The sequence below is a fragment of the Aegilops tauschii genome, chromosome 5 (genome assembly GCF_002575655.3).
Source record: "Aegilops tauschii subsp. strangulata cultivar AL8/78 chromosome 5, Aet v6.0, whole genome shotgun sequence".
NCBI classification, from domain to species: domain Eukaryota; kingdom Viridiplantae; phylum Streptophyta; class Magnoliopsida; order Poales; family Poaceae; genus Aegilops; species Aegilops tauschii.
In genome coordinates this window covers 435,614,173-435,642,169 of record NC_053039.3, presented here as the reverse complement: position 1 = coordinate 435,642,169, position 27,997 = coordinate 435,614,173, and the positions used below count along the sequence as shown (strand labels likewise).

Below are 27,997 nucleotides of genomic sequence, written 5' to 3'. Positions count from 1 at the left end.
GGCGGCATGGAGCGGGGCGAATTCTTCGTTAGTATGGAGATCTTTGAACGGGCAGTCAACTTCAAATGGGAGGTCGTCATCGTTTATGGACCGACGGATCATTGTCGCTCCCCAGCCTTCCTAGCTAAGCTGCACCAGAAGGTCTCCGCTTCCCTCCTCCCTGTAGTTGTGGGAGGAGACTTCAACCTCATCCGCTCCCCGGATGAGAAGAACAATGACCGGATCAACTTCCCCCGGATGCAGATGTTCAACGACTGTATCGCGGAGCTCGGCCTCCGCGAGCTAGAGCGGACGGGTGCCAGGTTCACCTGGACAAACCATCAAGTGGACCCGACGCGATCCGTCCTGGATCGCGTCCTAGTTTCACCGGAGTGGGAACTTAGGTGCCCCTTGGCCTCGCTGCGTGCGATCACCCGGATCGGGTATGACCACGTTCCCCTCCGCCTCTCCACCGCTGACGAGCGCCCCCCATCCCGTCGCGTTTCTGGTTTGAGCTCTTCTGGCTCAACCAGGCCGGATTCCGGGAGGCGGTCGTGGCTAAGTGGATCTCCGCGCGCACAACATCCCTACACTCCATGTCCGCCGTTGACTCGTGGCAGTTCTGTGCCAAGCTCGCTCGCCAATTCATGAAGGGGTGGGGAGCTAACCTTGGCCGTGACCTCCGCAAACGCGAGCGGCCCCTCATGTCGGCTATCCAAGCCTTGGACGCCCGCGCCGACTCTTCCGGGATCTCCCCGGATGAGTGGATGCTGAGATATAATCTCGAGGATCAGCTCTCGACCATCTACACGGATGAAGAGGCATACTGGAGGCTACGCGGCACCCAATGGTGGGTGCTCCACGGGGACGCCAATATGGCCTACTTCCAGGCGATTGCCAATGGGCGGCGTCGTCGGAATTCCATCCATTGCTTGTGGGATGCGGATACCCCCCTCGTCCGCCCTTCGGACATCCGTGTACATGTCAACGACTTTTATAAAGCCCTATTTTCCGCCACCCCTCGGGGTGGGGCTGCACTGGCTCCCGACACTTGGTCGGCTAACCAGTTGGTATCTGCCCAGGCGAATGCCGCTTTGGTGGCGCCCTTCTCTAAGGACGAGGTCCTCGCAGCCATTAAGGGTATGAACCCTTCCTCGGCCCCGGGTCCGGATGGACTGCAAGTGACGTTTTACAAAACGTTCTGGCAGACCATCAAACTGGAAGTCATGGCCCTTTTCGATGAGTTCTACTCGGGGACCATGGACCTTGGGCGCGTTAACTATGGGGTCATCACCCTCATCCCCAAAGTTCCGGGTGCTTCTGACATCCGCCAGTTTCGGCCTATCACCGTGATCAATGTGATATTCCGGATCCTGGCCAAAGGGTACGCCCACAGGATGATCCTTCTTGCGGACTCAGTAACCCACCCCAATCAATCCGCCTTCATCCAAGGGCGGTTTATTCTGGATGGGGTGTTGGTCTTCCATGAAGTCCTTCACGAAGTCCGGTCCAAGCACCATCGAGCGGTCTTTCTGAAGCTCGATTTCCACAAAGCCTATGACACGGTTCACTGGCCCTTCCTTCGGGAAGTCTTGCTTCGCAAGGGCTTCGATGATCGGTGGGTGACCAGAGTTATGCAACTCGTCTCTTGCGGTCGGACCGCTCTGAACATTAACGGTGAGATCGGGCCTTACTTCCCCACTCTCATGTGGGGTTCGTCAGGGTGACCCGTTCTCACCGTTTCTGTTCAACATGGTCGTTGATGCCCTTGTCGTCGTCCTAGATAAGGCCAAAGCCGTTGGCCATATTCACGACATAGTCCCTCACCTGGTAGGAGGGGGAGGGGTCTCCCTCCTACAATATGCAGACGATACCATAATAATGGTGGAAGGCTCTGCGTCAGACATTGCCAACCTGAAGTTCCTCCTCCTTTGCTTCCAATTGATGTCGGGACTCACAATCAACTTCGATAAGAGCGAAGTGATGATTCTTGGGTACCCCCCGGAGGAGGCCCAGGCTATAGCTGATCGACTGAATTGTCGGTTGGGTACTTTCCCCACGACCTACTTGGGGATACCCATTAGTGACTCGCATCTCACCGTAGCTGACCTCCGCCCGACGGTGACTCGGATGCAGCACCGCGTAGAGCCCTGGAAAGGGAGGTGGCTGTCGAAGGCTGCCCGCGTGATCCTCATCAACTCCTCGCTTGCCAGCCTGCTTTGGTTTCTTATGAGCTTCTATAGCCTACATGAGACGCTCCATCAGGAGATCGCCAAATACCAGTCCAGGTTTTTCTGGGCAGGCGAGGGGAATAAGCAGAAATACCATATGGTGAGCTGGCCGGACATTTGCAAACCCAAGGACCAGGGTGGCCTTAGGGCTTGTCCTCTCGGCGCATGAACATTGCCCTCCTGACCCGATGGCTCTGGCGAATCGCCAATGTGGAAGGAGGCCTCTGGCTTACCATCATCCGGAACAAGTACCTTCGGGACCAACCACTCGCTTTCTGTCAGTGTTCCGGTGGCTCCCAGTTCTGGCAGGCCGTGATTCAGCTGCTACCCGTACTCCGCATTGGCACGTCCATCTCGGTTGGCTCCGGATCCTCGACCCTGTCCTAGTTCGATCGTTGGATTGGCGACTTACCCCTGGCCGCGCGATTCCCAGAGCTATTCGCCATTGCGATGGACCCTCGGGTCTCTGTCGAGACGGCCCTTATTGACTTAGGGCGCCTCGCTTTCCGTCGTCCCTTCGGCCCCCTTGAGGTGGCCGCTTGGGACGCCCTCCTCCAGGACATCGCCCTTCTCCCGATAGATGTCGAGGGCGCCACTGACTCCATCTCTTGGCGATTGGAGCCCTCCGGCCGCTTCTCCACTAAGTCCCTATACTCGGCCATCGCCCCCTCGTCGGCCCCTGAGCCCTTTAGCCTGATCTGGGACATCCGCCAGCCTCTCAAGATCAGGATCTTCTTGTGGCAGTGGATCCGGGGACGCCTTCCCTCTGGGGTTGAGGTCCTCAAGCGTAACGGACCAGGAGATGGGATTTGTCCCCTGTGCGGCACGGTGGAGGATGCTAACCACATCTTCTTCTCTTGCTCCACAGCCCAATTCCTGTGGTCCTGCTTTCGCGAGACGGTCGGTGGATAGTGGTGCAACACCAACTTCCCTGACTTGTTTCCAGAAATCTACGCCTCCTCCCTCGCTACCGCCATATTAGATGGCTGTGCGTTGGGGTTCTTGCCTGGACGCTTTGGACCATTCGCAACAAGCTTGTTATTCAGAAAGTTCCTCTTCGACGTGCGACTGACGCCATCTTCAAAATGTGTGGTTACTTGCAGCTCTGGCGGCCGCTTAGCCGCTCCCAGGACCGGGACGCCATCAACACCCTCCTCGCCGACCTTCGCTCGATGGCCTTCCGCGTGGCGCCCCTGCTACCGTCCCCTCCTCCGGAGCCCGATTAGTCCTGTTGTTCGGGTTGCTGTGTGTGAGTGTGTTGTTTTGTTTCCAGGGCTTGTTGAGCTGTGCCCTCAGCATTAACCCTATTCGGTACTTTGTGTGTGTGTTTGAGAGATTTGTGTGTATGTGTGTGTGTTTGAATCTTGTTGGATGTTTGGCTTGGGCGGTTTGCTTTATAATATAAAGCGGGGCGAAAGCCTTTTTCGGTAAAAAAATTATCCAACAATTCCCGTAATCTGGCCTTAATTTTGCATTATTTCGTAAAAATGGTCTTCTATTCGCGCAGGTTTATGAGGAGATGTCCTTCCCGTAGAATTTTGGTTGAATAGTAACCGTCTCAAACGTCCACGTGCGGCCGGCATGCTCCCCGCCGGAACCTCGTCGGAACGCCACCACGCTGGGATGTGGTGGCGCTGCGGCTGCTCGCGTCGCTCCTCTAGGGCGGCCACCACGTGCCTGCATCGCCGCCCGCCGGTGGCCATCACCTATGTCACTGACTGGCAGGCCCTAGGCCATTTAGCTAGGTTTTTAAAAAATAATACTCCCTCCGTTTCTAAATATTTGTCTTTCTAAAGATTTCAAATGGTCACCACATACGGATGTATATAGACATGTTTTAGAGTGCAGATTCACTCATTTTGTTTCGTATGTAGTCACCATTTGAAACCTCTAGAAAGACAAATATTTAGGAACGGAGGGAGTAATAGATTTAATGGAAGAAGTTTACAGAACTGACAAAATTTGCTCTAGACAACTTCCCTTACAAGCTACGGAAAACAAAATAAAACTGGTTTTACGGGAAGATTTTGAAGGAAACTGTTGGAGTTGCTCGAAGGAGAACTCTCTCATGCGGAACGATGTGATACAACACTTTGTCGAAAAGAATCACGAAGGAGGCATGGGAGGCAATCGAAGACATTGCACTACGGTCACACCCATGTCAGGCATGTACACACATCAAATCCATAATGAGATGCTACAAGAGCCTATATTCAGAAAAAGAAAAGAGAAAAAAGATGCTACAGAAGCCTGAAGATGGAATAGGGCCATGAAAATTCGCAGGGGCGCGCATGTTGGCTCGCCCCTGCTTGATCCTTCATTCGCGTTGTGATTCATGCACTCGTTTCCTCCTGAGTATGCCTAAAAACAACATGTAAACTATGTACGCTGTGAATTCGCAGCGGCGAGCAGGCCAAGTTTTGGCACTGTCATTGGATCGCGATCGTCCACTTCGGCTCCAGTACCCGGACCTCTTCAAGCATTCCATTCGAAAAAATCGAACGGTTACCGCCGCGATGCAGCAGGAGCGCTGGATCCATGACCTGCGGCACGGCAACGTCGACGGCATCTTGCCTCAGTTCGTGTCTCTGCATCGGGTGATCAGGAGGACGGCAATCAACCTCACAACCGCGCGCTCGGCCTACGACATGCAATTTGCCGATCGGCCGCGGTCCAAGCTTAAGTCGATCATCTGGAAGGCTTGGGCTCCGGGCATACAAAGATGTTCAGCTGGCTGCTGCACCATAATCGGCTATGATGCAATGATCGCCTGCAGCGGCTACTTTTGCGCGCTCTACAACAGGAACTTGGGGACATCGGTGCACCTGTTTCGGGAGTGCCCGTTTGCCAGGGAGATCTAGTCGCAGGTTGCAGCTTGGAGAGGATGTTCCACGTTCAACACCAACGTGCAAGCGCAGGCGAAGACGACGTCGGAGATCGTTGTTAAAATAGGTCTAGCGTGTCATGTACACGTATCCTGTACGTATATAATTGTATGCTGATTGTTATATATATATAAAGACGTGGAGAGGCTTTGCCCCACGGAAAACCCTAAACCCTATTTTCTAACTTGGTATTAGAGCCTACCCTAGCCGCCGCCGCCTCTCCTCCCGCCGCCACCGCAGTTTCCTCGCGGCCGCCGCGATGTCCACCGCGCCGGCACCCACGATGACCCCCTCCTCTGCGCTCACGCTCACCACCCCCTCCGCGCTCGTCCCGATCGCCCCCGTCATCGCCCCACCCGCCGCGACGGCTCCCACCCCCGTCCTTCCGCCCATCGCGGTCTCGCTTGACCGCAGCAACTTCATGCTCTGGAAGGCTCTTGCCCTCCCCAACTTCGCCGGAGTTCGCCTCCACAGCATCCTCGACGGCTCGGCCACCGCGCCGGCGCCGACCGTGACGACAGGCACCGGCGAGGCCGCCCGCACCGTGTCCAACCCCGACTACGAGCAATGGTGGACGCTGGATCAGAAGGTTCTCGGGCATCTCCTCGGTTCGATGAGCATGGAGATCTCCGCGCAGCTCATTGGCTGCAGGTCGGCCGCCGCCGCCTGGGCGGCCGTGCACACCATGTTCGCCGCCGAGAACAGCGTCGGCGTGCGCAACCTCCGGCGCCAGATTCAGGCGCTGCGCAAGGGAGATCGTCCCGCCGGCAAGTATATGCAGAAGGTCAAGGCCCTCGCTGACTCGATGGCCGCCGCCGGCTCTCCTCTTCGCGATGATGAGATCATCGACTACATGCTGACCGGGCTCGGCTCGGCGTTCAACCCCATCGCCGCCTCCATGAACTTCGCGGGCGTGCCAATCACGTTCCCCGCGTTTACTCCAGCGTTCTCCACTACGAGGCCCTTCAGCAGCAGCAGTCCGAGCACGAGGATTGGCAGTCCTCCGCCAACGCCGCGTCTCGGCCAGTCTACAACAACACTTTCGGCCGAGCCTCTGATTCTGGCCGCCCGAGCGGCGGCCGCCCCTCCGCCGGTTCCCTCCCGCCCAGCACGCGGCTATGGCAACAGCCAGGGCAACCCCTCTGGTCGTAACAACAACAATGGCGGCAATAGCCGCAATGGAGGAGGAAACGGAGGTGGCAACGGGGGTGGTCGCAACCGCCGCTGGCGTCCCCGGTGCCAGATATGCAAGAATTGGGGTCATGAGGCCGGCGAATGTCGCAGCCGCTATGATCATGACTACCGCGCCGCCAACTCCGCGTCCACATCCTCCTCCCATGAGCCGCCGCACTAGATTCTGGACACCGGTGCGACGGACCACCTGACGAATGATCTTGATCATCTGCACTTCCACGAGCGCTACGGCGGGAAGGATCAAGTGCAAGTGGCAAATGGTGCAGATTTGTCTATTTCGCATATTGGTCATTCCACTATACCCGGTTCATCCCTTCGTTTACGCAATATTCTTCGTCTACCACACATTCATCAACATCTTCTCTCTGTTTATCGTCTCGTCCTTGATAATGATGTTTTTGTGGAATTTCACCGTTTCTTTTTCCTTGTCAAGGACACGGCCACGAAGAAAATCCTTCTTCACGGCAGATGTCATGGTGGACTCTACCCCATCCCGTTCGGTCGCGCGTCGCCATCCTCCACCCGCCAAGCGTCCCTCAGCGTCAAGACTACCCCGTCCCAGTGGCACCAACGTATCGGTCATCCCTCGAATAATATTGTTCACAACATTGTTAGGAATAATGATTTAGTGTGTTCTTCTGAATGTCAGACTTCTGTGTGTGATGCTTGTCAGCGTGCTAAAAGTCGACAATTGCCTTATCATTTATCACATCATGTTTCCACTATGCCTCTTGAGTTAATTCATTCTGATGTTTGGGGGCCAGCTATTGCTTCTTCCGGAGGTTATAAATATTATGTGAGCTTTGTTGACGATTACTCTCGCTTCTCTTGGATTTATCTCCTTAAGCATAAGTCTGACGTTGAGCAAGTATTCTATGCCTTTCAGGCTCATGTTGAGTGTCTTCTCCACACTAAAATCATAGATGTTCAGTCCGACTAGGGTGGTGAGTATCACCGGTTGCATCGTTATTTCCAACGCACTGACATCTCTCATCGTGTGTCTTGCCCGCACACGTCTCAGCAGAACGGCATTGCTGAACGCAAACACCGTCATCTTGTTGAAACGGGCCTTTCTTTGCTGGCTCATTCTTCTCTCCCATTGCGTTTTTGGGATGAGGCATTCCTTACGGCATGCTATCTCATTAATCGCATGCCTACACCTGTTCTTCAACAAGATACACCCATATATCGTCTCCTTAAAGTGCACCCTGATTATAAGTTTCTTCGCACTTTTGGGTGCGCCTGCTGGCCTAATTTGCGCAAATATAATGCACACAAACTTGCTTTCCGATTCACCATGTGTGTTTTCTTGGGCTATAGTCCGATGCATAAGGGATACAAGTGTCTTGATCGTTCCACGGGACGTATCTACATCTCCCGTGATGTTGTTTTCGACGAGTCTGTTTTTCCCTATGCCACTCTTGGGGTCACTGTCGATGTCTCTTCTTTGGCTGATGTTCTCTCTTTTCCTCCCACTGAACCGGCTACAGGTGACCATATGCGCAAATACGACTTGTCCTATTTGTCTACTGACACGCCTGTCCCAGGCCCTGTTGCTTCTATGCAGGATTCTTCGGCTTCGCCCTCTCCGGCGCTCAACGTGCATGGCGCATGCACGCCCTCTGCCCGCCGCCCCCACGTGGCCGTCGCGCAACCCTCCTTGGCGATCGACGTGCATGGGACATGCACGTCTTCCCGCTTGGCTCCCGCGTCGCCCGGCTCGGTCGTCGCCTCGCCGGCCTGGTTGGTCCATCGGCTACCGCCTCGCCTGGCTCGACCGGCCCGTCCACGAACCCGGCCGCTTCGCCCGGCCCCTCCGCGGCCTCCTTGCCGCGCGGTGACGCGGTGTCCCCCGCCCCGGTGCTCGAGGATGCTGCTCCGCCATCGCCACCGCAGCTCGCGTCGCCCTCTGTCGAGGGGAGTCCAGCTCCCTCGACCGCGACGCCCCCAGCTGCTCCTGCACACACCATGGTTACCCGCACCCGTGATCATACTCGCCGTGCTCTTGTTCCTACCGACGGGACTATCCGCTATGATCCCCGTCGCCGTGTGTTTCTTGCGGTGCCTGTCTCTCATCGTGATGCTCTCCGTGAGACTGCCTGGCGTACCGCGATGATTGATGAGCTCACTGCTCTGCATCACAACAAGACTTGGGTTCTTGTGCCTCGGCCGCGCGGTGTCAATGTTGTTGGGAGCAAATGGATCTTCAAGACCAAGCACCGTCCGGATGGCTCTGTTGATAAGTACAAAGCTCGTCTGGTCGCCTGTGGTTTCACACAGCAGCTTGGCATTGACTATGGTGATACCTTCAGTCCGGTTGTCAAGCCGGCCACCGTTCGTTTGGTTCTTGCCTTGGCTGTTTCTCGCGGTTGGAGTCTTCGGCAGATTGATGTCAGCAATGCTTTCCTTCATGGGTATCTCTCCAAGGACGTCTATATGCAGCAGCCACCTGGTTTCGAGGATGCTCGTTTTCTCTCGCATGTGTGCAAGCTTCAGCGCGCCCTCTATGGACTCAAGCAGTCCCCTCGTGCATGGTACGCTCGGCTCAGTGCTCGTCTTCTCGCTTTGGGTTTTGCCTCCTCCAAAGCAGATACGTCTCTGTTTTTCTTCCGCTATCGTGATGTTCAGATCTATATGCTTGTCTATGTGGATGACATTGTCATTGCCGGATCTTCTCCACGTGCGGTTGATGGTCTTGTTCATGCCCTCGCTGCTAGTTTTCCTATCAACGACCTTGGGCCGTTGGAGTATTTTCTTGGTCTGGAAGCGTCCTACAATTCAGGGGGATGACATTGACTCGACAGAAGTATGCCTTGGATCTTTTACACCGTGTGAGCATGGAGAATTGTAAGCCTACTTCCACACCGCTGTCTACTTCCGAGCAGCTTGCACGAGTGTCTGGACGGCCTCTCAGTACTGATGATTCTTTCCGGTATCGCAGTGTTGTTGGTGGACTGCAGTATTTAACACTCACCCGTCCGGATATTTCATTTGCAGTGAACAAGGTGTGTCAGTTTCTCTCACAGCCCACTGATGCTCATTGGGAAGCTGTTAAGCGGATTTTACGCTATGTGAAAGGAACGTTGCACACAGGGCTGAAATTTCGCAAGGCTGTCTCTACTAGCATTAGTATCTTCACGGATGCAGATTGGGCAGGTTGTCCGGATGATCATCGATCAACTGGAGGTTTCGCCATATTCGTTGGACCGAACCTCATTTCCTGGAGTTTGAAGAAACAACCAACAGTGTCGAGGTCGAGCACAGAGGCCGAGTACAAAGCCTTGGCGAATGGAGCTGCTGAAGCCATCTGGGTAGAGTCACTACTCAAAGAGCTTGGAGTGTCTCAGCAGCGTGTTCCGGTTCTCTGGTGTGATAACTTACGGGCCACATATCTGACTGCCAACCCAGTTTTCCATGCACGTACCAAGCACATCGAGATTGATTTTCACTTTGTGCGTGAGCGTGTTGCTTCTGGAGCTCTTGAGGTCAGATTCATTTCTTCTAACGATCAGCTGGCTGATGTGTTTACTAAACCAGCCACCAGACAGATGCTAGACCGTTTTAGTACCAATCTAAACCTTGTACAGAGTAGAAGTTCAGATTGAGGGGGAGTGTTAAAATAGGTCTAGCGTGTCATGTACACGTACCCTTTACGTATGTAATTGTATGCTGATTGTTATATATATAGAAAAGACGTGGAGAGACTTTGCCCCACGGAAAACCCTAAACCCTATTTTCTAACTATCGTCGCTCAAATTCTCGGTTGGGCACCCCTGGAGACTAGGAGAGGGATGAAGTCGATGCTTGCCATGATCCTCTGGCGCATCTGGTTACAGCGAAACGGCGGCACGTTCAGAGGGAAATCCCCAAACGTCTGCAAGGTGATCAACAAAATCTGGAGTGACACGGAACAATGGCGTCTTGCCGGAGCGACATGTTTAGCGCCCCCGTTCGGGGATCCAGGGTGAGATATCAGCAATGGGCCTTGATGTGAGCAGGGAGGTGGCCTCGTGGCTCCCAAAGATGTTTGTAAACTCTCTCTGGCTACTTAGCCAAAACCTTTTGTAATCTCTTTATGCTAAATCAATGAAATGCCAGTAATACGTTACAATACTTCAATTTTGTACTGATCCTTCATACGTAACGTCTTACTCCCTCATTTTCGACTACATTGTGGACCTTGCATGTTAAGGTCTTTGCTTCTTTTTCATTTTGTTCGTCTGATTTCTCCATTCTTAGTGTTGGACGAACTCTTCTTCCTTCGCCCTTGTGCATCCTTCTATGTTCTGTGATCTTAGCCTCTCTGTTCGCTTGCTATTCCCACATTTTTTTCTTCGCTGCTTGGCCTGCTTTGCTTATAGCGTTCCATAGGCACATGCGATCTTTCCGAGCAAAGTTTGATGGATCAAAGTTTCAATTTCGTAGGGAACTTTTGCTTTTACTCTTACTTTGTTTTCTTTTTTCTGCTTGTTCACATGGCCTCTCAAATTATCAAGGTTCTAAATCGCTTTTTTTGCGGCATCATGATGAGATTCTACCTATAGCTATTTCAGTTATTGCGAGCTATCACGGAAGCTACTTAGAACAGTGTTTTGAAGGGGAAAAGGGTATAGCAACAAAACACATGCCAAGTAAAGACTAAAGAGAATCTGGCATATACCTAATTAACATATGGGTAGGTGGTTTATTTTCTCACTTGGTTGCGACAACATGAGTGTTGGTGAGAGTCGCCTTGAAGCGGTCACTAACCGGTCCATGCTCCAATATAAAACAACCTCTCAAGAAAGATTGGATTCTACACTTTTGGGGTTTCTAATTTTTCATGTTAGTTAGTTATATACTACCTCTGTTTCTAAATATATGAAGTTTTGGCAGTTCAAATTAAACTACTAAAACGTCATATATTTAGAAACGAAGGTAATACATTGGTTTTTTGATAAATTTACATGTACAAATGATTACATGATATTTATTTTCCCATGCACACTTACGAGATAATGGCCTTAGCAATAGCTGATAGCGAGCTAAGCTAATAGCGCTAGGATAGCAGTACAAAGTACAATAGCTTCACTTTTAGCCTCCCAAAAAGCTATAGCTAGCAATTTAAATCCTTGCGAATCATTGTACCAACCATTTTGATCTTTCAGATTTGCGGAGTACAAATCATATAATGTAAGCTCTTCTTTACCATATGTTCTACCTCATGTCTGTGTGACCGATTTACACGTTCATGACCACCATTCTTCGCCTACTACTCTACAGCCAACTGAAGAAGTTCCTTTTGTTTTTGAAGGAACTTCGTTCCAGATTCACACGTGTTCCGATTACGAATAAGATTCTTCAAATATTTCAACAAAGATGTCATTACGAAATTAATTGGGATACTTACGAGAGAATGCCCATGGTGTAGGCCCATGATGACATACGACTTAGCTAAAGGTCCCGGCCCATGAAGAATACAATCCATGGGATAGCCAAGCAGGGGGTCATTCTCAAGTCGATGTCAAGGCCTAAAGTCGATATTCCCCAGGAGGCCGCGCCCCAGGCAAACCGGCTTGAACACGCGACTATCGCGAGTACAACACGAGCCGGAGGCTCGAGAGTGGGATTTGGCGGAGCCCAGTTGGCTGTGCCAACAACCTTCTTCGTCTTATTTGGTTCGATGTGGTTGGAATATGAAAAACACCCTTGTACCCATAGGTTTAGGTGATATTGAATATTTCAAACTCCAATTGATAATGTTAGAGCTGCTACTAGATTGACAGATTCAATCTAGAGGCCAAAGGACAGGGTTGTAATTGATGACATTTGGCAGTTGTCGACCCTCTTGAAAGCTCCAGTTGCACAGAACTAGATGATATCTTAGTCGCGTGACTGACTGACATCCACGAGCCGAATGCTGGGCTCGAACCAGAGTTGGGAGTAGACAATCACGTCATCCCATCCTCATCAAACTATGGATCAACGAGCTCGCACCCGAGCAGGAGCCGGCAAGACCCCTCACCGCACCGCCAAGAGGCCTCTCCTCGTTTGTGTGATGACCTTTTGCCGTGTCACCGAGAGGACTCTAGTCGGCGGCGTGATGACGTTTCACTCCATTGTTGAGAGGAGTCTCCCCGGTGGTGTGATGATCTTTCGCAACGATGTCGGGATGCTACTCCCCATCATCAGGACGATTCGCCATGTTGTCGGGATGATAATCCTTGATGATGCGATGATTTTCCCTGCAATCAGAATGGTGCTCCCCGACCACATGGTGATCTACCGCGTAACCGGTGTACACCGCCTTGGAGAAATAATGACTCGCCTTGGCGTCGAGATGCCTCTCCTCAGCAGCAAGATGACTCTTCCCAGTGGTGGAATGATTCTTGCAGATGTTGGGATGACCTTCATTATAATGCGCGGGGTGTCTTGGCACAAAGCCGAGTGGACCATGTGCGAGCAGGTCGTCGTGACAGGGAATGAGACATGCGAGTGTCTCAGCTTCTTTGGAGCCGATATGCTTCGGTCGAGCAATTCGTACAACCCCTTTCCCTGACAGAGTGTCGATGGGCTCGAGGATCGAGAAGTACGGCGACAATAGCAAGGCGAAGACTTGGCTGGCTGACTACCTCGTTGTCATGTAGATTGGTGGTGGGGATGATTATGTGGCAATGCTTGTACTTAGAGGGATCAGCTCTTGCCTGGCTCAACAACCTGCCAGAAAATAGCATTCAGAGATGGAGAAAGCTGGAAGTCGCGTTCTTCAAAAATTTGCAAGGCACGTAGAAGTGGTCAGGAGGCCACCATGATCTAATGCTTTGTGCACAGTCACTCAAAGAATCCACTCGGGATTATACCCAGATATAGAATCAACTTAGCAATTATGTGGAGAATGTCATGGAGGACCAATGATCCATGCCTTTCGGTGGGGTGTGAGAAACGAGCACCTCCACCTCAAGCTTGGCCGCACAGAGGTTACCTCCATGCACCGATGATGAAAATAGCCAATAGGTATGCTAATGGTGAGAAAGAGGACAAGATCATGAAGGGGGAACCTCGGAACAAACCAATTGGTTATAAGAATGAAGAGAACAACCCGACCAAGCATACCACTGGATAGTGCATGGCCCTAAAAAGAATCGGGTTGAAAAAAGAAAATAACCTACTAACAACGATGATGGTGGTGGTGGTGGTGATGATGTTGAGGATTATACAGACGAATACCCGGAGAAGGGTGTGCTTTTGATTTTTGTGGATCCGAAAATTAATCAAGTGCGAAAGGTTCATAGTCGAGAGGTCAACGCCATAGCCCATAGCCTCAGAACCCTGAAGTATCTGAACTGGTCTGAGACACCGATTACCTTTGACCCTACAAATCACCCCACATGTGCCATTTTGGGTACGCAAGCTCTCATGGTGCATCTTCTCATTAATGGATTCCGTCTGCAAAACGTTCTAATGATGGTGGCAGCGAGCTCAGTATCTTGTGTGCGAGCACGCTGGAGAAGATGGGAGTCCCTCTCTGACTGGTATGACTTTCCATGGTGTGGTACTAGGCATCAAGGCCAAGCCACTTAGACAGATTTCTCTGGAGGTCCTCTTTGGTGGTGAGAGCAATTTCTGAAAGGAGGCCCTCTCTTTTGAGGTGGTCGAGCTTTAGAGCGAATACCACTCCATTTTTGGGTGGCCGGGTTACGTAAAGTTCATGACCCGTCCATTCTATGTGTATTTGAAGTGAAGATGTCGGGGCCAGAGGTGCCATCACTGTAGTCGAAGACCCGAAGTATGAAGAGGACATTGCAAAAAAGAACGCGAACATTGCTGATGCGAATGTGGCTGACGCCGAGCTTGCCAACTACAAGGTGTTGGTTGATCCTACCAAGATGCCCAAGAACAAGAAATCAACCCCAACTTAGCCCTCTTTCTAGTCACTGATGGAGAAAAAGAAAGTCCAGGCTCGTTGGCCATGTCCTGGTTTTCATCGAGGGGAAATTACCCTAGGAAGAAGAATAGTGAACATATTGGTTCGCTTGTGGGTTGGGCTACGGGGTGAAAAATAGAAAGAGAGGGGGGAGGTTAAGTGGGTCGTGCTGCTCTGGTATCTCTCTCTCCCAATGTTGCTTTTCCTTTTCCATTTAATAAATAAATATAGACTACAAGAAATGTACATACGTTTAGGAGAAGAGTTTGTGCAAAATGCTATTTTTCCTTGACTTTATAAAACAAGTGTGATTTAGGAAAAAGATTGTGGGCATGTTTGAAAGATTTAATTCAAACTCTTTGAACTTAGTTCAAATGAGTTTGAACTAGGACTAGCTGTTAGAAGTGTCCAAAATCTTGAGATTTTTGGTGGAGCTTTGATAAATGCAAAGCGAATTTGTGGCAAAGTTTGGAGACCAAACTTGAACAATGAAATTGATTGAGAATTTTTGGAAAGCTTGATAGGGAAAAGTACAAGGCCATTAAAAGAAAAGGAGGAAGCTCAAATGACTTGCTGAAAATGATCATAGTTTTTAATTTGGTGTGGAACATTTAAAGACATGAAGAAAAGAAAAGGCAAAAAAAAATACCACACAACATATTGCAATATGATCCAAAATATATTACAAAGATTTCAAATGGTCCTTGGTTTTGGGTTGAGGCTGTTACACACCGTCGGCGCTCCATCATTTCCAGGGTTACTGAATCTTGGGTCCATCCTTCATGTCCTTTAGGACAAAAGGACACGGTTTTGTCATAGAACACACACACACACACACACATCCTTCGTGTCCTTTAGGACAAAAGGACACAGTTTTGTCACAGAACACACACACACACACACCCCACACACACCCCCCACACACACACTCAAGTGGCTCGTCCGATGCAGTTTCAGTGGGTCAGGCTCTAGTTCGAGTCCCTCTCACGGCATTATAAGCCACCTTTTTGGCCAATTAGCCAGACACTGGCCGATGGGCTCAGGGGCCGCCTATGACTATGCAGCCACTAACAGATGGGCCAGCAGGGGGTGTCCCACGCGTCACTAACTGAGTCAAGTAATGGTCAACTACTTTCACCTAACGGGCAAGCTCCCGCTTGGGCATTTGTGAGGGTGGGCTGAGCGGTTGAGGGGAAAGAAATGTTAGATGGCTTGGACGAAACTGAGCAGAACAAAGGAAGGAGGGGCATGAATATAGAAATCCCTTGTTTAAAACACGAACATTTTTTGAAGACACGAACAATTTTTGAAATGTTCAACATTTTAAAAAAAATAAACTTTATTGAAAATGTGAACATTTTCTCAAACTTGCGAACATTTATTTAAAAACACAAACATTTTTAATGAAATCACGGACATTTTTTGAATTTTTCAAAATATATATAAATAAAAAACAAGAAGAAAAAACAAAAACAAAAACCAATAAAACCAGCAAAGAAAACAAACAGAAAACAGGCCAGTGCCTATCCGGAGCAGCGATAGTTTGCCGCTTAATGCGGCAAATAGGATTTGCAGGCGTGCACGGAATGGACTAGTTAACACACAGAGAACGGGCAAGGCGGGAGAATCCTTTCGGTGGGCTACTTAGGCCTTCGACTGCCGATCGGTGCAACAAAGGATATAGTTTCTAGCTTGTTTTGTGGAGCACCAACTTGATTAGAGTCGGTCAGTTTGATCAGATGGCCAATAATCTTAAATCATTGTTGAGAGCCTTTGATGGAGTTTTACTTTTTTTATAAATGTATTCGATGTCATTTACATGGCTTTAGCTTGGAGGGGCAAGATAATGTCATGATGGCCATTGCCAATGGACAAGAGACAAAAAAATGAGCATCCCAAATATTGGCTTCAAGAATGCTTTAAAAGTACTAAAATGTGATTGTACTAAAAAGATGTGATATCATTACAATGTGGAAAAAACCAGAGGTGGATGCCACATTATTGGTAAACAAAGTGTGTCCATGGGCACAGAGTACCCCCTGTATTATGCTTCAAAAAAACCAGTATTTAAATTTTTGTGTTAATGGACATATCAAAGACAATTCTAGAGTTATGAGTACAAAACTGAAATCTCATAGGAGGACAATTAATTAATTAGCATGGTCCTCATATAAATGGATAATTCATATTATTCCTTGTGATACATCATTGTCCAACAATAATAGTGTGCCTAATACATTTGACTTGCAACCTTGGTTTGGTACAATTTATCATTTTAGCTACTTTGTCGAGACTCATGACACACACATATCGAATATGTAGGAGTATAATGCTGGCATTATACAATTTTCATACGGGCACTAAGTAATTCACCATTGATTATATTACTCTTTCTTGATGGATTCTGAAAGCCTTGAAGCCGCATCCTTAATGAGTCCGAAGGACACGACAAAGTCATCCAAAAGTTGACTATAATCTGGAAATATTTCCTCATCAACTGATAAAACTATCTTAATAGTGTTATTATAACTCTGGTAGTGCACAATCAAAGCCTGCAAAAGAAACCTTTGTGATTAATTACAAATCAGGGTGGCAGAATGATTGAATTTTATATGTTTACTTCCATTTCTATTTTTTCCATGGTGAAGTTTTACTTGTATTGTTCCAAGATGTTAACCTAGCTTGGTTGGGTGTGTGTATTCATGTATGCCCACACAAAACCAAGTTATCTCCATAGTCGCGTAGCTATTTAATGACAAAACTATCCGCATAGCTATATCTAGAATGGCATCTAACCATATGTGGTGTCTTGGGTTCAAGTTCACTTACAAAAGAAGAGGAGGGAAAAATGCACCAATGCAAATACTCCTAACTATCTCATTGTTCTATAAACTCCATTGGAGAGAGGTTTCATAGTACACCTCACCTAGTTTTGAGTACTCTTTAACGAATTTGGTCCGTCTAGTTATATACGTTTAGTTTCTCCTTCTTGCATCTATAATCTTGAATATAACTATATGACCATGTGGTAAAGCATGTATAATGTTGTAGTTCTGTATTCTCCTTTTTTCCCGAATAAACCAAAGTAGATCAAATGCGTGGTTTTGATAATTTAGATTGAGTGGCTTTATGTTCGAAAGCAAAGCACACTAGTAGAAAACGAAGCTTTATCACCGGTTCGTAAGGGCCTTTAGTGCCGGTTCTGCAACCGGCACTAAAGAGTGGAGACTAAAGGCCCCCCTTTAGTACCGGTTCGTCACGAACCGCCACTAAAGGCCCACCACGTGGCGTGAGCTCGCGCTGTGGTTTTTTTTTTTGAAATTTTGGAAAAAAAATTGAATTTTATTTTATTTTCAATTTTCTGAATTATTTGATGATTTAGTCTCTAATCACCCCTCTTAACTACTCAAGTGTGGATCACTCATTCCAAATCGGTCACCCATCCTCTCACTCCCCCGGCGTGAGCACGCTTAACTTCGGAGTTCTATCCCCTCTACTTTCCAAGTCTGCACTTGTTGTTTTCCTGACAAATGTAAGCTGACAATCCTATTAACCCTCGGCAGTTTAGCTTGAGCATTAGGTCACACGTTTCACCGTTTGAGTTTGAAACTATTATTCTAAAAAACAGTAATCATTTAGTAACACTAATATTTTTTGAATAAGTTTGACCACAGTTTGACCAGATTTGACCAAAATTCAAAAAATTGAAATAATTATTTAGTAACACTAATATTCTTGAATAATTATCTAGTAACATTTATACTTCTTGAATAAGTAGTTTTACCATAGTTTGACCAGATTTAACCAAAAAAACTGAAATTTGAGCATATCTTTTTTTTCCTTTTGGAATTTGAGGATTCTAAAAAATTGCAAATAGGCCGTAGGCAGTCAAAATCGTATGCGGATTTCCGTGCTGAATTTTTTGATATATTATACGTTTTTTTCTGACATCGTATGCAAAAGTTATAGCCGTTTTACATTTTCCCTACACTTTTTGCAAAACATGTCCAAATTGAAGTTTTCAAATTTTCCTAACTAGTAGATGTAGTAATATAACTACCTCTCGAAGGATTTTATTTTTTGAAGTTTTTATCATTTTATTTTGATTTTTTCAAAACTGAAATGGCGATACATGGGAGGGGGAGGGGGGGTAGAGTTTGAAAATTGCCCTATAGTCCCGGTTTATGTCTCCAACCGGGACTATAGGTCAGACCCCTTTAGTCCCGGTACATGGCACGAACCGGTACTAAAGGTTAGCCCTTTAGTACCGGTTTGTGCCACGAACCGGTACTAAAGGTGATCGTGGGGCCCCGGCCTGACGCCAGCCTGCCACCACCCCTTTAGTACCGGTTCGTGGCACGAAACGAACCGGTACTAAAGGTTCAACATAAACCGGCATTAATGCATAGCCGTTCGAACCGGCACTAATGGTACCATTAGTACCGGGCCAAAATCAAACCGGGACTAATGTGTCTCACATTAGGTCCTTTTTCTACTAGTGGCATTACGACCAATGTCCTTGCATTGTGGATTGTTTTGTAGATGAGTTGAGTTTGATAAAAATTTGGTTTAAGATTGAAGATTTTTCAACATAAGATCGTGTTGACTTACTTGCGGAACTCCATAAACACTAGGCGCAATGAAGACAACTGGATGCCCACACAACTCTATTTTTTCAGTTGGTCCAACCAGGTTTGAGAATGAAATAGTTGTATTGGAGAACATACGGCGGAAGATAAAAGCGCCTGCCTGCTAGGATTGTCCAGTCAAAAAGTTATAAACTTGGATAATAACTAAAAACAATATTAGTTTATTAAACAAGGAGTTTCTTAATTCGTGTAATTCGGTTTTACGAAAAACATATAAGTTGGGTAGAAAATATACCTTCAGACCAAACATTTTGACAACAACTTCACTTGTCTTACATGTGAAGATAGCTTCAAGTGAGCTCTTTTTCCTGTCCACGATCATCTTAGCCTTCCGAACATATGCAAGTGGATCATCGTGCATCGCTAAATGAAACGGAAGGAGGATGTAGCCTAGTTGATTTCCCCATGCCACATCGTTGCTCCTACCGGATTCTATCATATTAGCATATGTCTGTACATAGTTGTAAGAAAACATTAGACTAAAATAGTGATATGCTTTGTAATGAGATGATCTCTTGCATTCCGAAATAATTTACATTTCAACACCCATGCAGTCAAACTACTAGTATGATACACTGAAACTAATTAGATTCTTCAGGTGTGCATATATGATATCAATAGTTTTACAAGAGTTGTTTCATAATACGGTGATTCATACTATCCTTTTACTAACATTAATATGAAAAGTAATGGGCCAAAACTCGGCGTTGAAAATCGTTCTGACAACTGAAATGTCATATATTTACATAAGTAAGGTGTAGTCATTCGGAGTGCAGAAACACAAATATGAATATCAATAATGACATTGTTTTGGAAATTTACATATTTTGATGAAAGAAAAACTTTTCTTCTGAGGGAAATGAAAAACTTACTTGTAGGCTAGCGGTTGGCCTTGTATTGACAAGGAGGACAGATCGCAACCAGGTTCTGTAGGTGTTAGAACCACCTAACACAAGTTGAAGATCATTTACATGAATTAATGTGTATAGTAAGTACAGTAGTTGGCTTGTGGGAGAAACTGTATACCCTCATTGTCCGGCTTACATTACTTACCAGACTTGCGAAAGTAATAGCGTGACAGAGCAGCGGAAGTTGCCCCAACCAGCACATCATTGACAGTCTCCAGAAGAGAAAAACACAGGCAAAATTAATTATTAGCCAAAAAGGACAAAATTAATTAATAGTAGAAAATAAATAGAGCGACTGCGCGTTAATGTTCGGGCACAACTCACTTCAAGCTCTGTGACATATCACCTAATATTACAGCACGCAAATAGCTAGACGCACACAGAAGCATAATTATAAATTTATAACCACTAAGGCCACACATGTCAAGAGATCCTGGCCGGTTGATAGCTTTGTTAATTCAAAGCCGGGCTCTTCTTGAGCCTTCGTTCCAAAAAAGAAAAACTGATGATATGAGATTTAAGATGGTTTTTCCCCGCAAAGAAAAAGATTAAAGATGGTTGTGAGATTAAAGACATTCTATAGCTTAAAGTGTATGTCTACAGTATGTTTTAGTAACTGGTAACCTCATATCAAGGTTTGGATATGAAAATTGAACACTTTTAGGCTAGTCATAGTGGTGAGTAACTTAGACTAATGTTATGATACTAGTCTATGTTACTACTATCTTTACAGTGCAAAGTGTCATAGAAGTAGTATTATATATGATTGTATTTATTAACTACCTTCATACATGCCAAGCGTATAAGCTGCGAACTAATTATACAACTATTTTTATCTGGCTCGGAGGAATGCCGTACGTACACAGGCATAGTGTAGATGAGGATTTTAGAACAGTTATATGATCATCGATCCATCGAACAGGCAGCTACTTCCTCCGTTTTTAAATATAAGGCTTTTTAGAGTGGACTACATACAGAGCAAAATAAGTAAACCTACACTCTAAAATACGTCTATACATATCTGTATGTAATTCATATTGAAATCTTTAAAAGGTTTTATATTTAGAAACGAAGGGAGTAGATAGCTAGGACATATATATATACTTACGCAACTCATGGCATTCTTGACGAACTTGACGTCGTCCAAGCTAAGGCTCCGGTGCACAAAGCGCCTACGGGGGTTGAACGTGACGTCGCCTTCCGCACGTCTGAAGGGTGTGCACGGGTCCCTCAGGAACACAGTCGTCGCAGCGAAGAAACTCACGTCCACCATGGTGTTCCATGCGAGCACGAGATACGGCCAGATCCACGCGATGAACGCCGCTAGGGCGCCAGCAGATGCCGACTCCCGGTGCCGCGGCGCGTAGATGGCGCCTGTGCGCGCCGGCTGATCTGGCATGGCCGGCAGGCGTGTCGGGTCAGCGGCGCTGCGCGCGGACGCCAGGAGCATTGTGATGAGCGACATCCCGTCGCTGAGGGAGTGGTGCACGCGGAACACCACGGTGGAGGCGGCCTCGGAGGTCGGGTAGTCGAGGAAGTGGAACTCCCATAGGGGGCGGGAGCGGTCCATGGGGAGCGTGTACACTGAGGCCACGTAGTCCTCCACGGCCCGGTCCGGGTCGGCCTCCACGGCGGCGGGATCAAGCGTCGGGACGATCATGTGGTCTTCCACGTTCACCGCCGTGCGCGCCCACCGCGGGTTGTTGCCGTCCTTTGAACCATCTGTCACCTGCCATTTGACACACGCATGCACGCTGACGCGTTTAATTAACCTAGCTAGTGACAAAATCGCTAAGTATGCTTTTACTGGTAAAAGTATGCATGTGTGCGTACTTGGATGCTGCGGAAGCGCGCGTAACGCGCAAGTTCGGCGGCGACGCCGGCGCTGAAGACGGGGAGGTTTACGGGCGAGCCAAGGCCGATGGTGACGACGATGTATATAGCTTCCATGAGTCTTGCAGTAGGGGTCACAGGCTCCTCCGTAGCCGCCGAGGAATCGTCCGTCGTCGTCCATTCAGCCGGTGCTGATCTCGGCGTACGAATCGGGAGCAATCGGCTCGTAGGCACGGAGGCCATCGAGGGGCTAACACTGCTAGCGTCCATAGCTACTTTAGTTTCAAGAGACGATCGCTGCATGTACTACGGAGTGATCTGCTTGATCTGTAGGTGTAGGTATATATAGGATGAAAATCATCTGTGGTTGATGCATCCTGCCTCTGGCGTCGCCCCTCTCGGGCGACACAGGAGCGGCCCCAAACCCTAGCCGCCGCCACCTCTCCTCCCTCCTCCCGCCTCCCCACCGCCACCCAAGGAGGCCACCGGCTGCCGCACGTCTTCCGGTGAAGGTGGCGGCGACCGGCGAGGATATGCTCCCACGCGCCGATGTGAGGGGCTCTGGAAGCCAGGGCGGCGGCATTGGGTGGAGATGGCGGCCTCGATCTCTCCAGTGGATGGTGCGCGCGGGTGTTGGCCGTCCCTCACGGCTGCGTGGGCGGCGTGAGAGCGGCGAGGTCTTGCTGCAGCAGCGGGTGGCTCTTCTTCCTCCCGGCCCTTTCCCCTCGCTATGGTCTCCTCTCGTCGATCTGGTGGCTGGCCTATCAGATCTGGTCGTGCGAGGATGGGGTGGTGGAGCCCTGGAACGGGGGAAACCCCTGGTCGATTCGCGCCGACCTCGACGCCAGCGGTGCTCTAGTGTCGTTCTCCCTCTTGAGGGCGGGTCAAGCTTTCAGGTTCGTCCCCCTCCTCCCCCATCCTTCTCCAGGCGAAAGTCTTGGCCTTTTGGCCGGACGGCAGAGGCGTTCCGGCGTCTTGGTCCTCCCTGGAGGCGTCGTTCAAGGGGTGGTTGGGGGTTGTGGTCCTGGTGCGTAGTGGTTGGTGGTGGCGGCAGTGCTCGGTTTCCCCTGGTTGTGGGTATTGGAGGTGGTGTCTGGGTCCTTCCGCATCTTTTAGCGACTCCTTGCCTTGTCTGCTGGTTGGTCGCCGGCCGGTGGTTGTCGTCCGCGTGTATTGCACGGTCTGGACGAATGGGAGATGGTGGTCTCCCCTCCGTCAGTGGCCCGAGGCGGCGGGCGGCGGAGTCGATGTTTTCCTTTAAGCGGTCTGGATCTTCATGTCCACGGGAATTGTTGTCGTCGGGTGGCTTCGGTTCTGTCGTTCTGGTTGCGCAAGATCTCCGACGGTTTGATTGCTGCTTCTACTGGTGCTCTGTTCGCTGTTGCCGCTCGTCGTAGTGATATGTGCGTGTTTTATTTCAGTTTTTGGTCAAGTCTTTGCCTATGTAATCCAGCACCATTGTATCCTAATCAGTTGATGGCTTCATTAATTTAAAGTCGGGCTCTCATGCCTTTTCTTTAATAAAAAAAGGTATATATAGGAGGAGGACTATATATGCATTTCTCTTTCCGTGAGGGCATCTCCAACACCGATTCTCAAACCTTCCGTATGCTTCGGAACGCAGAAGCCATCCAACGCAGACCTGTATCGGTCTGCTCGGCTGTCTGGAAGCATTTTCTCTCACAAACCGGAGACAAATGTGGGTGCATTGCGGGCGTCCGCACCACTGCCACGCTCGCGTCTGATCGCTCTGGCCCGCCCAAACGCCCTCCCTAGCCCACACGCTTCCTGTCCGAAATGGTCAACGGTGCTCAAGAGCGTCGGTGCCGCATTCATGTCCGACCAGAGCAGATGCGACCTCCCACTACGTCGGCATTGAAGCGACGCGCCGGCCGACAGAGTGACACCCGCGCCGCTTCCTGATGCACCCGAGTGCTTCGCGTTCAAACGGCACCATGTTCGTCCGTCCGTTCGTCTGTCGCCCACATTAAGGACATGTGATTGCTGAGAAACCTACTCCGGCATCACCCGTCCGTCCCTGTACCGCCCACCATTGCCGCCTCGACCGCTATATAAACTGAAGCCCCGGCCATATCCGCATTCATCCTCCTTCGGTCCCTTTCTCCTCTTCTGCGCCACTCCCACCATGGCTCCCTTGTGGTCCAAAGCTCTTTGGGACGGACTTTCGCCGGAGCGGAAGAAGGAGATGGTCGTCATTGCTGCCGGCTGGCAGGCAGCCGGAGGTCACCGATGTCCCAATGGAGGATGCGGTCGAGGATGAGCCGGCACCACCCTCCTCGCCGTTGTCACCCTCGCCGGTGCATTGCACCATGACCATCGGTGAGGCCCGTTTCCATTACATGGACATGGTGCGGGGGAGTGAGAGGAGCAGTTCCGAGAGGAGCAGGCCAACGCCGCCTACAACCTCCAGCTCCTTCAGGAGCACCAATACGTAGAGAAGCAGCTCAACGCTGGCAGGAAGTTCGCGACGGACTCGGACATGGCGGAGCAGGCGGTGTTGTTCAAGTCCTAGTGCTCCGCCCACGACATCCACCTCGTCCTCTGGCGGTACCGCCAACGTCAGGCGGAACTGGAGACCGCGTACAAACAGTTCGATGAGGCGGTAGACGAGGTGTGGGGCAAGACCGACGAGGAGGAGGACATTGCTTGCTCCGCCTAGGCCGCGCCCCGCCGCCATGACCAGGAAGTCAGCACGTCTGCGAGCGCTGCCGATAGCGAGGAAGAGTAGTGCACGGTAGGTCGCTGCCGCTCAGCTCCCAAGAGGGCCACCGCTCCTCCCTTCCCTTTGAAGCCAAGCTTGGTGGTCTGAGCATCGTCGGCCGATTAGTCACTTAGCGGCGACGTGGAGGCTGACAGCTTCACTTTCCAGGGCACCTGAGGCGGAGGTTACGGAGGCGGGGCTGGAGAGCACCGAGGCGGAACTAGAGAAGGCGAAGCTTCATTTCTCGGGGCTATGGCCGGACATGGGAAACAGGCGTCGGTGATCATTTACTTTAGGTTTAGAGTAGAAGTATGTCCAAAATTATACCTCCAGAGTCGGACGAGCTCCGCTTATTGTTAAAGTATGTCCGAAATGTAATGACTTTTTTTATGTTTATATGAAAACCGCCGTGTTTGCATAAATCTTTTCAGGTTTATATCAAAATCGGGCGGGTTTGCACGAATTTCTTCCGGTCGAATCAAAAAATTGTTGAACGTATGCAGGCAACATTGGATGGCTGCCTCCCGCATCAATGTTCGCGGACTAGTCCTCTTGTCCGCGAGCGGGTGCAGGAGGAAATTTGCGGGTGGGCATTGGAGATGCCCTGACCTTCCTCGACTATACTACACACATGGTTTGATTGGTAATAGCCCTTTAAGAAAAAACAAACTGGTACGAGTACGTATGTGTGTTAATAATGAACCCTGGTAAGTGCCACACGTGTCGCGAAGCAATTCCGCCCACACGCCTTTCTAATCACCATTATGACAAGTCATATTTTTTGTTTTTTTACACATGCATGTAAATAGGGACAAAAACAAATAATATCAGCGGGAATCTTTTGGGTTTTTTAAACTTTAAAATATTTTATCTCTTAAATAAAAAATCCAATTGAAAATCTGTTTTCACTATTAAATTCGTCGCGACAAGGACTTAGAAACCAGATCCCATATCAATATGTTTCAATGATATTTTTTGGCGGTCAAAAGTTACCATGTCTATTGCACATAAATCGCCATGGTGCTTACACTGAAATTGCCATGATATTCTTTCAACTACTTTTTCTTCTACATTTAGAGTAAATTTTGACATATTATAATAAAGGGAATTAAGAAACTAAACTTGCCAAGAAGAATTACTAAAAATTGCCATGATCCATGAAGTAATTTTGACATGGTTCATAATTAAAAAGAAATCCATCATCAATTATTTTAAAAATGCATAGTTAATGACTCAAATTTGCCATGAACCAAAAACTAAAATTGTCATGATAAATTGCTTAAATTTTCCATGATACATGCACTAAAATTTGCCTTTTCATACAAAAAAAAAAAATTCATGATCGAAATACTAGAATTGCCATGGTCAAAATACTGAAATTGCCATGATCTATAAACTAAAATTGCCATGATGAATTACTAAAATTTGCCATGCTCCATGAATTAAATTTGTCATGGTTAATTACTAAAAATTTCTATGGCCAATTAACAAAATTTGCGGTCAAAAATAGTTGAAATACAATGGCAACTTTAAATCTAGAAAAAAAAATAGATGAAACATATCATGGCAACTTTAGTGCAAACACTATGGCAACTTCTGTGTACCATCATGGCAATTTTTGGCCCCAAAAAAAATTTGTCGAAGCATATCAATATGGGAACTAGTTTTAAAGATCTCGTCGAGCGAATTTAATGACGTAAATAGATTTTTAATTGGAGTTTTTGTTTAAGACATAAAACATTTTTTATTCCAAAAAAGCAAAAGGATTCCGCTGATGCCATCTGTTTAATGTGGCAAAATGAATAATAATAAGGGTGTTTGGACGATGTTGCTTCGTGCCACACGTATGACACTTATCATTTGGGTTAACAATTAATGAAAGGCACACTGGTCGTCGAGGAAATAAAAATGGCGGCAGTTTGAAAGCATAGTCCAGTACTACAAGACCTTAAAAGCAGCTTATAATAAGAATTTCAAAGGAATCTAGAGGAAAGGAAGTACTACATTTTAATGTGTCGGCGTGGGAGTCTTTCTTGGTCAAGTAACACTATCAAAACAGTTGAGACCGTTGGTAGTTGCCGGTCTGATCATATTCAATAGTGAACATAGGGCTCCTCGGCTACCATTGATGAGCTTCTCCCTCTCTATTTCATTTCATAAAAAGGACAACATTTGAATGCCGTCATACGTGGTAATTTTTCTATTCGCATTCAAATGTGATCCTTTAAGCCAAAAAATCTATAGAACCTGCACGTGGAGATTGCCTAAGAAAGCATTGCATAACTGGGTTTTCTTCTCTTTTTTTAAGAAAAATTTCCAACGTATTCATCTTCAATCATGGCAATACAACGAACATCAGAAATAATAAAAATTACATTCAGATCCATAGACCACCTAGCGACGAGTACAAACACTGAAACGAGCCGAAGGCGCGCCACCGGCATCGCCCCTCCACCGGCGGAGTCTGGCACAACTTGTTGTAGTAGACAGTCGGAAAGTCGTCGTGCTAAGACCCCCATAGGACCAGCTCACCAGAACAGCAACCGCCGCCGATGAAGAATAACGTGGATCAGAAGGATCCAACCCAAAGACACACGAACGTAGACAAACAACGACGAGATCCGAGCATATCCACCAAAAATAGATCCGCTGACGACACACCTCCGCACGCCCACCAACGGTGCTAGACGCACCGCCGGAATGGGGGCTAGGCGGGGAGAGCTTTATTCCATCTTCAGGGAGCCACCGCCGTCTCGCCTTCCTAAGCAGGACAAAACCCTATCAAACCTGAAAGGAACGACTAAAAACGGAACCCTCCCGCCGGCCCTTGCTGAGATCCACCGCGCCCCCATGGCCCTAAGGCCACCGGAGAGAAGGCGGACCTGCGGCGGCACCGGCACCTACGAGAGGCAGGAACCCTAGCTTTTTTTTGGAGGAGGAGGTCGGTTCACGTTTGATCCCTTGCATAACTTGGTTTTCATTCATATAATGGAACTGGGGAGCAATGGCGGAGCCAACATCCAAAAAATGTGTGCACAGAGTCCACTAAAATTCCTAGCTTTACTCAAATTTCCTCATTTATTTGAGGTATATTGGTCTATACATGTGGATATTGGTCTATACATGTGGATTATACATGATATAGACCAATATACATCAGCCAAGCTTATATTGAGATCATTTACATTTTGGATCTAGTTAAACTTAAAGGCCGCACAAATATATTTTTGCTCAAATTCTGGTAACAATTGGTTGTTATGTTGCTTCGTGATGTTGAATTTTGTTTTATAAACTTGTCATAGTAACATAAACAGTGTTTTCTTTGGAAAACACAAGGTCATGAAATTCGCGAAATTTTGCAGATATGAAAACTTCAAGCTAGTAGGTAAAATTGATGTGTCTCAAGCCGATCTCTATTAAAGAACAGCTTGGTCATTTCCATTTTAACTAAGACTATTATCTGATACTTTTGTTCTGAATTACTTGTTGCAGAAATGGATATATCAAAAACTAAAAATATGTCTAGATACATCCATCTGCGGCAAGTAATTGGGGACGGAGGGAGTATAATTGCAAGCATGTTAAATTCTTCCGGGATATGTTTTCTCAGATTCCTCTGAACAAGAAAAACAAAAATGAGACTTATTGCTGAAGAACTCATCATTTCACTAACTGCTTCATAGTTTGGTAAGC

At 48.1% G+C, this 27,997-nt stretch overlaps 2 protein-coding genes across 2 annotated transcripts; one reads left to right on the top strand and one right to left on the bottom strand.

The window, feature by feature from the left end:
• The first annotated feature begins 6 nt into the window (after positions 1 to 6).
• Positions 7 to 3,436, top strand: LOC141022955 (uncharacterized). The gene is made up of 5 exons (XM_073499246.1): positions 7 to 354; positions 513 to 869; positions 1,188 to 1,397; positions 1,702 to 2,310; positions 3,314 to 3,436. Exons 1-5 carry the CDS (start codon positions 7 to 9, stop codon positions 3,434 to 3,436), a joined length of 1,647 nt encoding a protein of 548 aa, XP_073355347.1.
• A 12,902-nt stretch (positions 3,437 to 16,338) lies between these two features.
• LOC109749144 (wax ester synthase/diacylglycerol acyltransferase 11-like) lies at positions 16,339 to 21,852 on the bottom strand. Its single transcript, XM_040390699.3, has 7 exons — positions 21,583 to 21,852; positions 20,858 to 21,478; positions 19,895 to 19,961; positions 19,714 to 19,787; positions 19,077 to 19,292; positions 18,804 to 18,941; positions 16,339 to 16,744 (listed from the first exon to the last, which is right to left on the bottom strand). The coding sequence occupies exons 1-7, from the start codon at positions 21,850 to 21,852 to the stop codon at positions 16,577 to 16,579; spliced, it is 1,554 nt and encodes a 517-aa protein (XP_040246633.1). The 3' UTR covers positions 16,339 to 16,576.
• Positions 21,853 to 27,997: the final 6,145 nt, after the last annotated feature.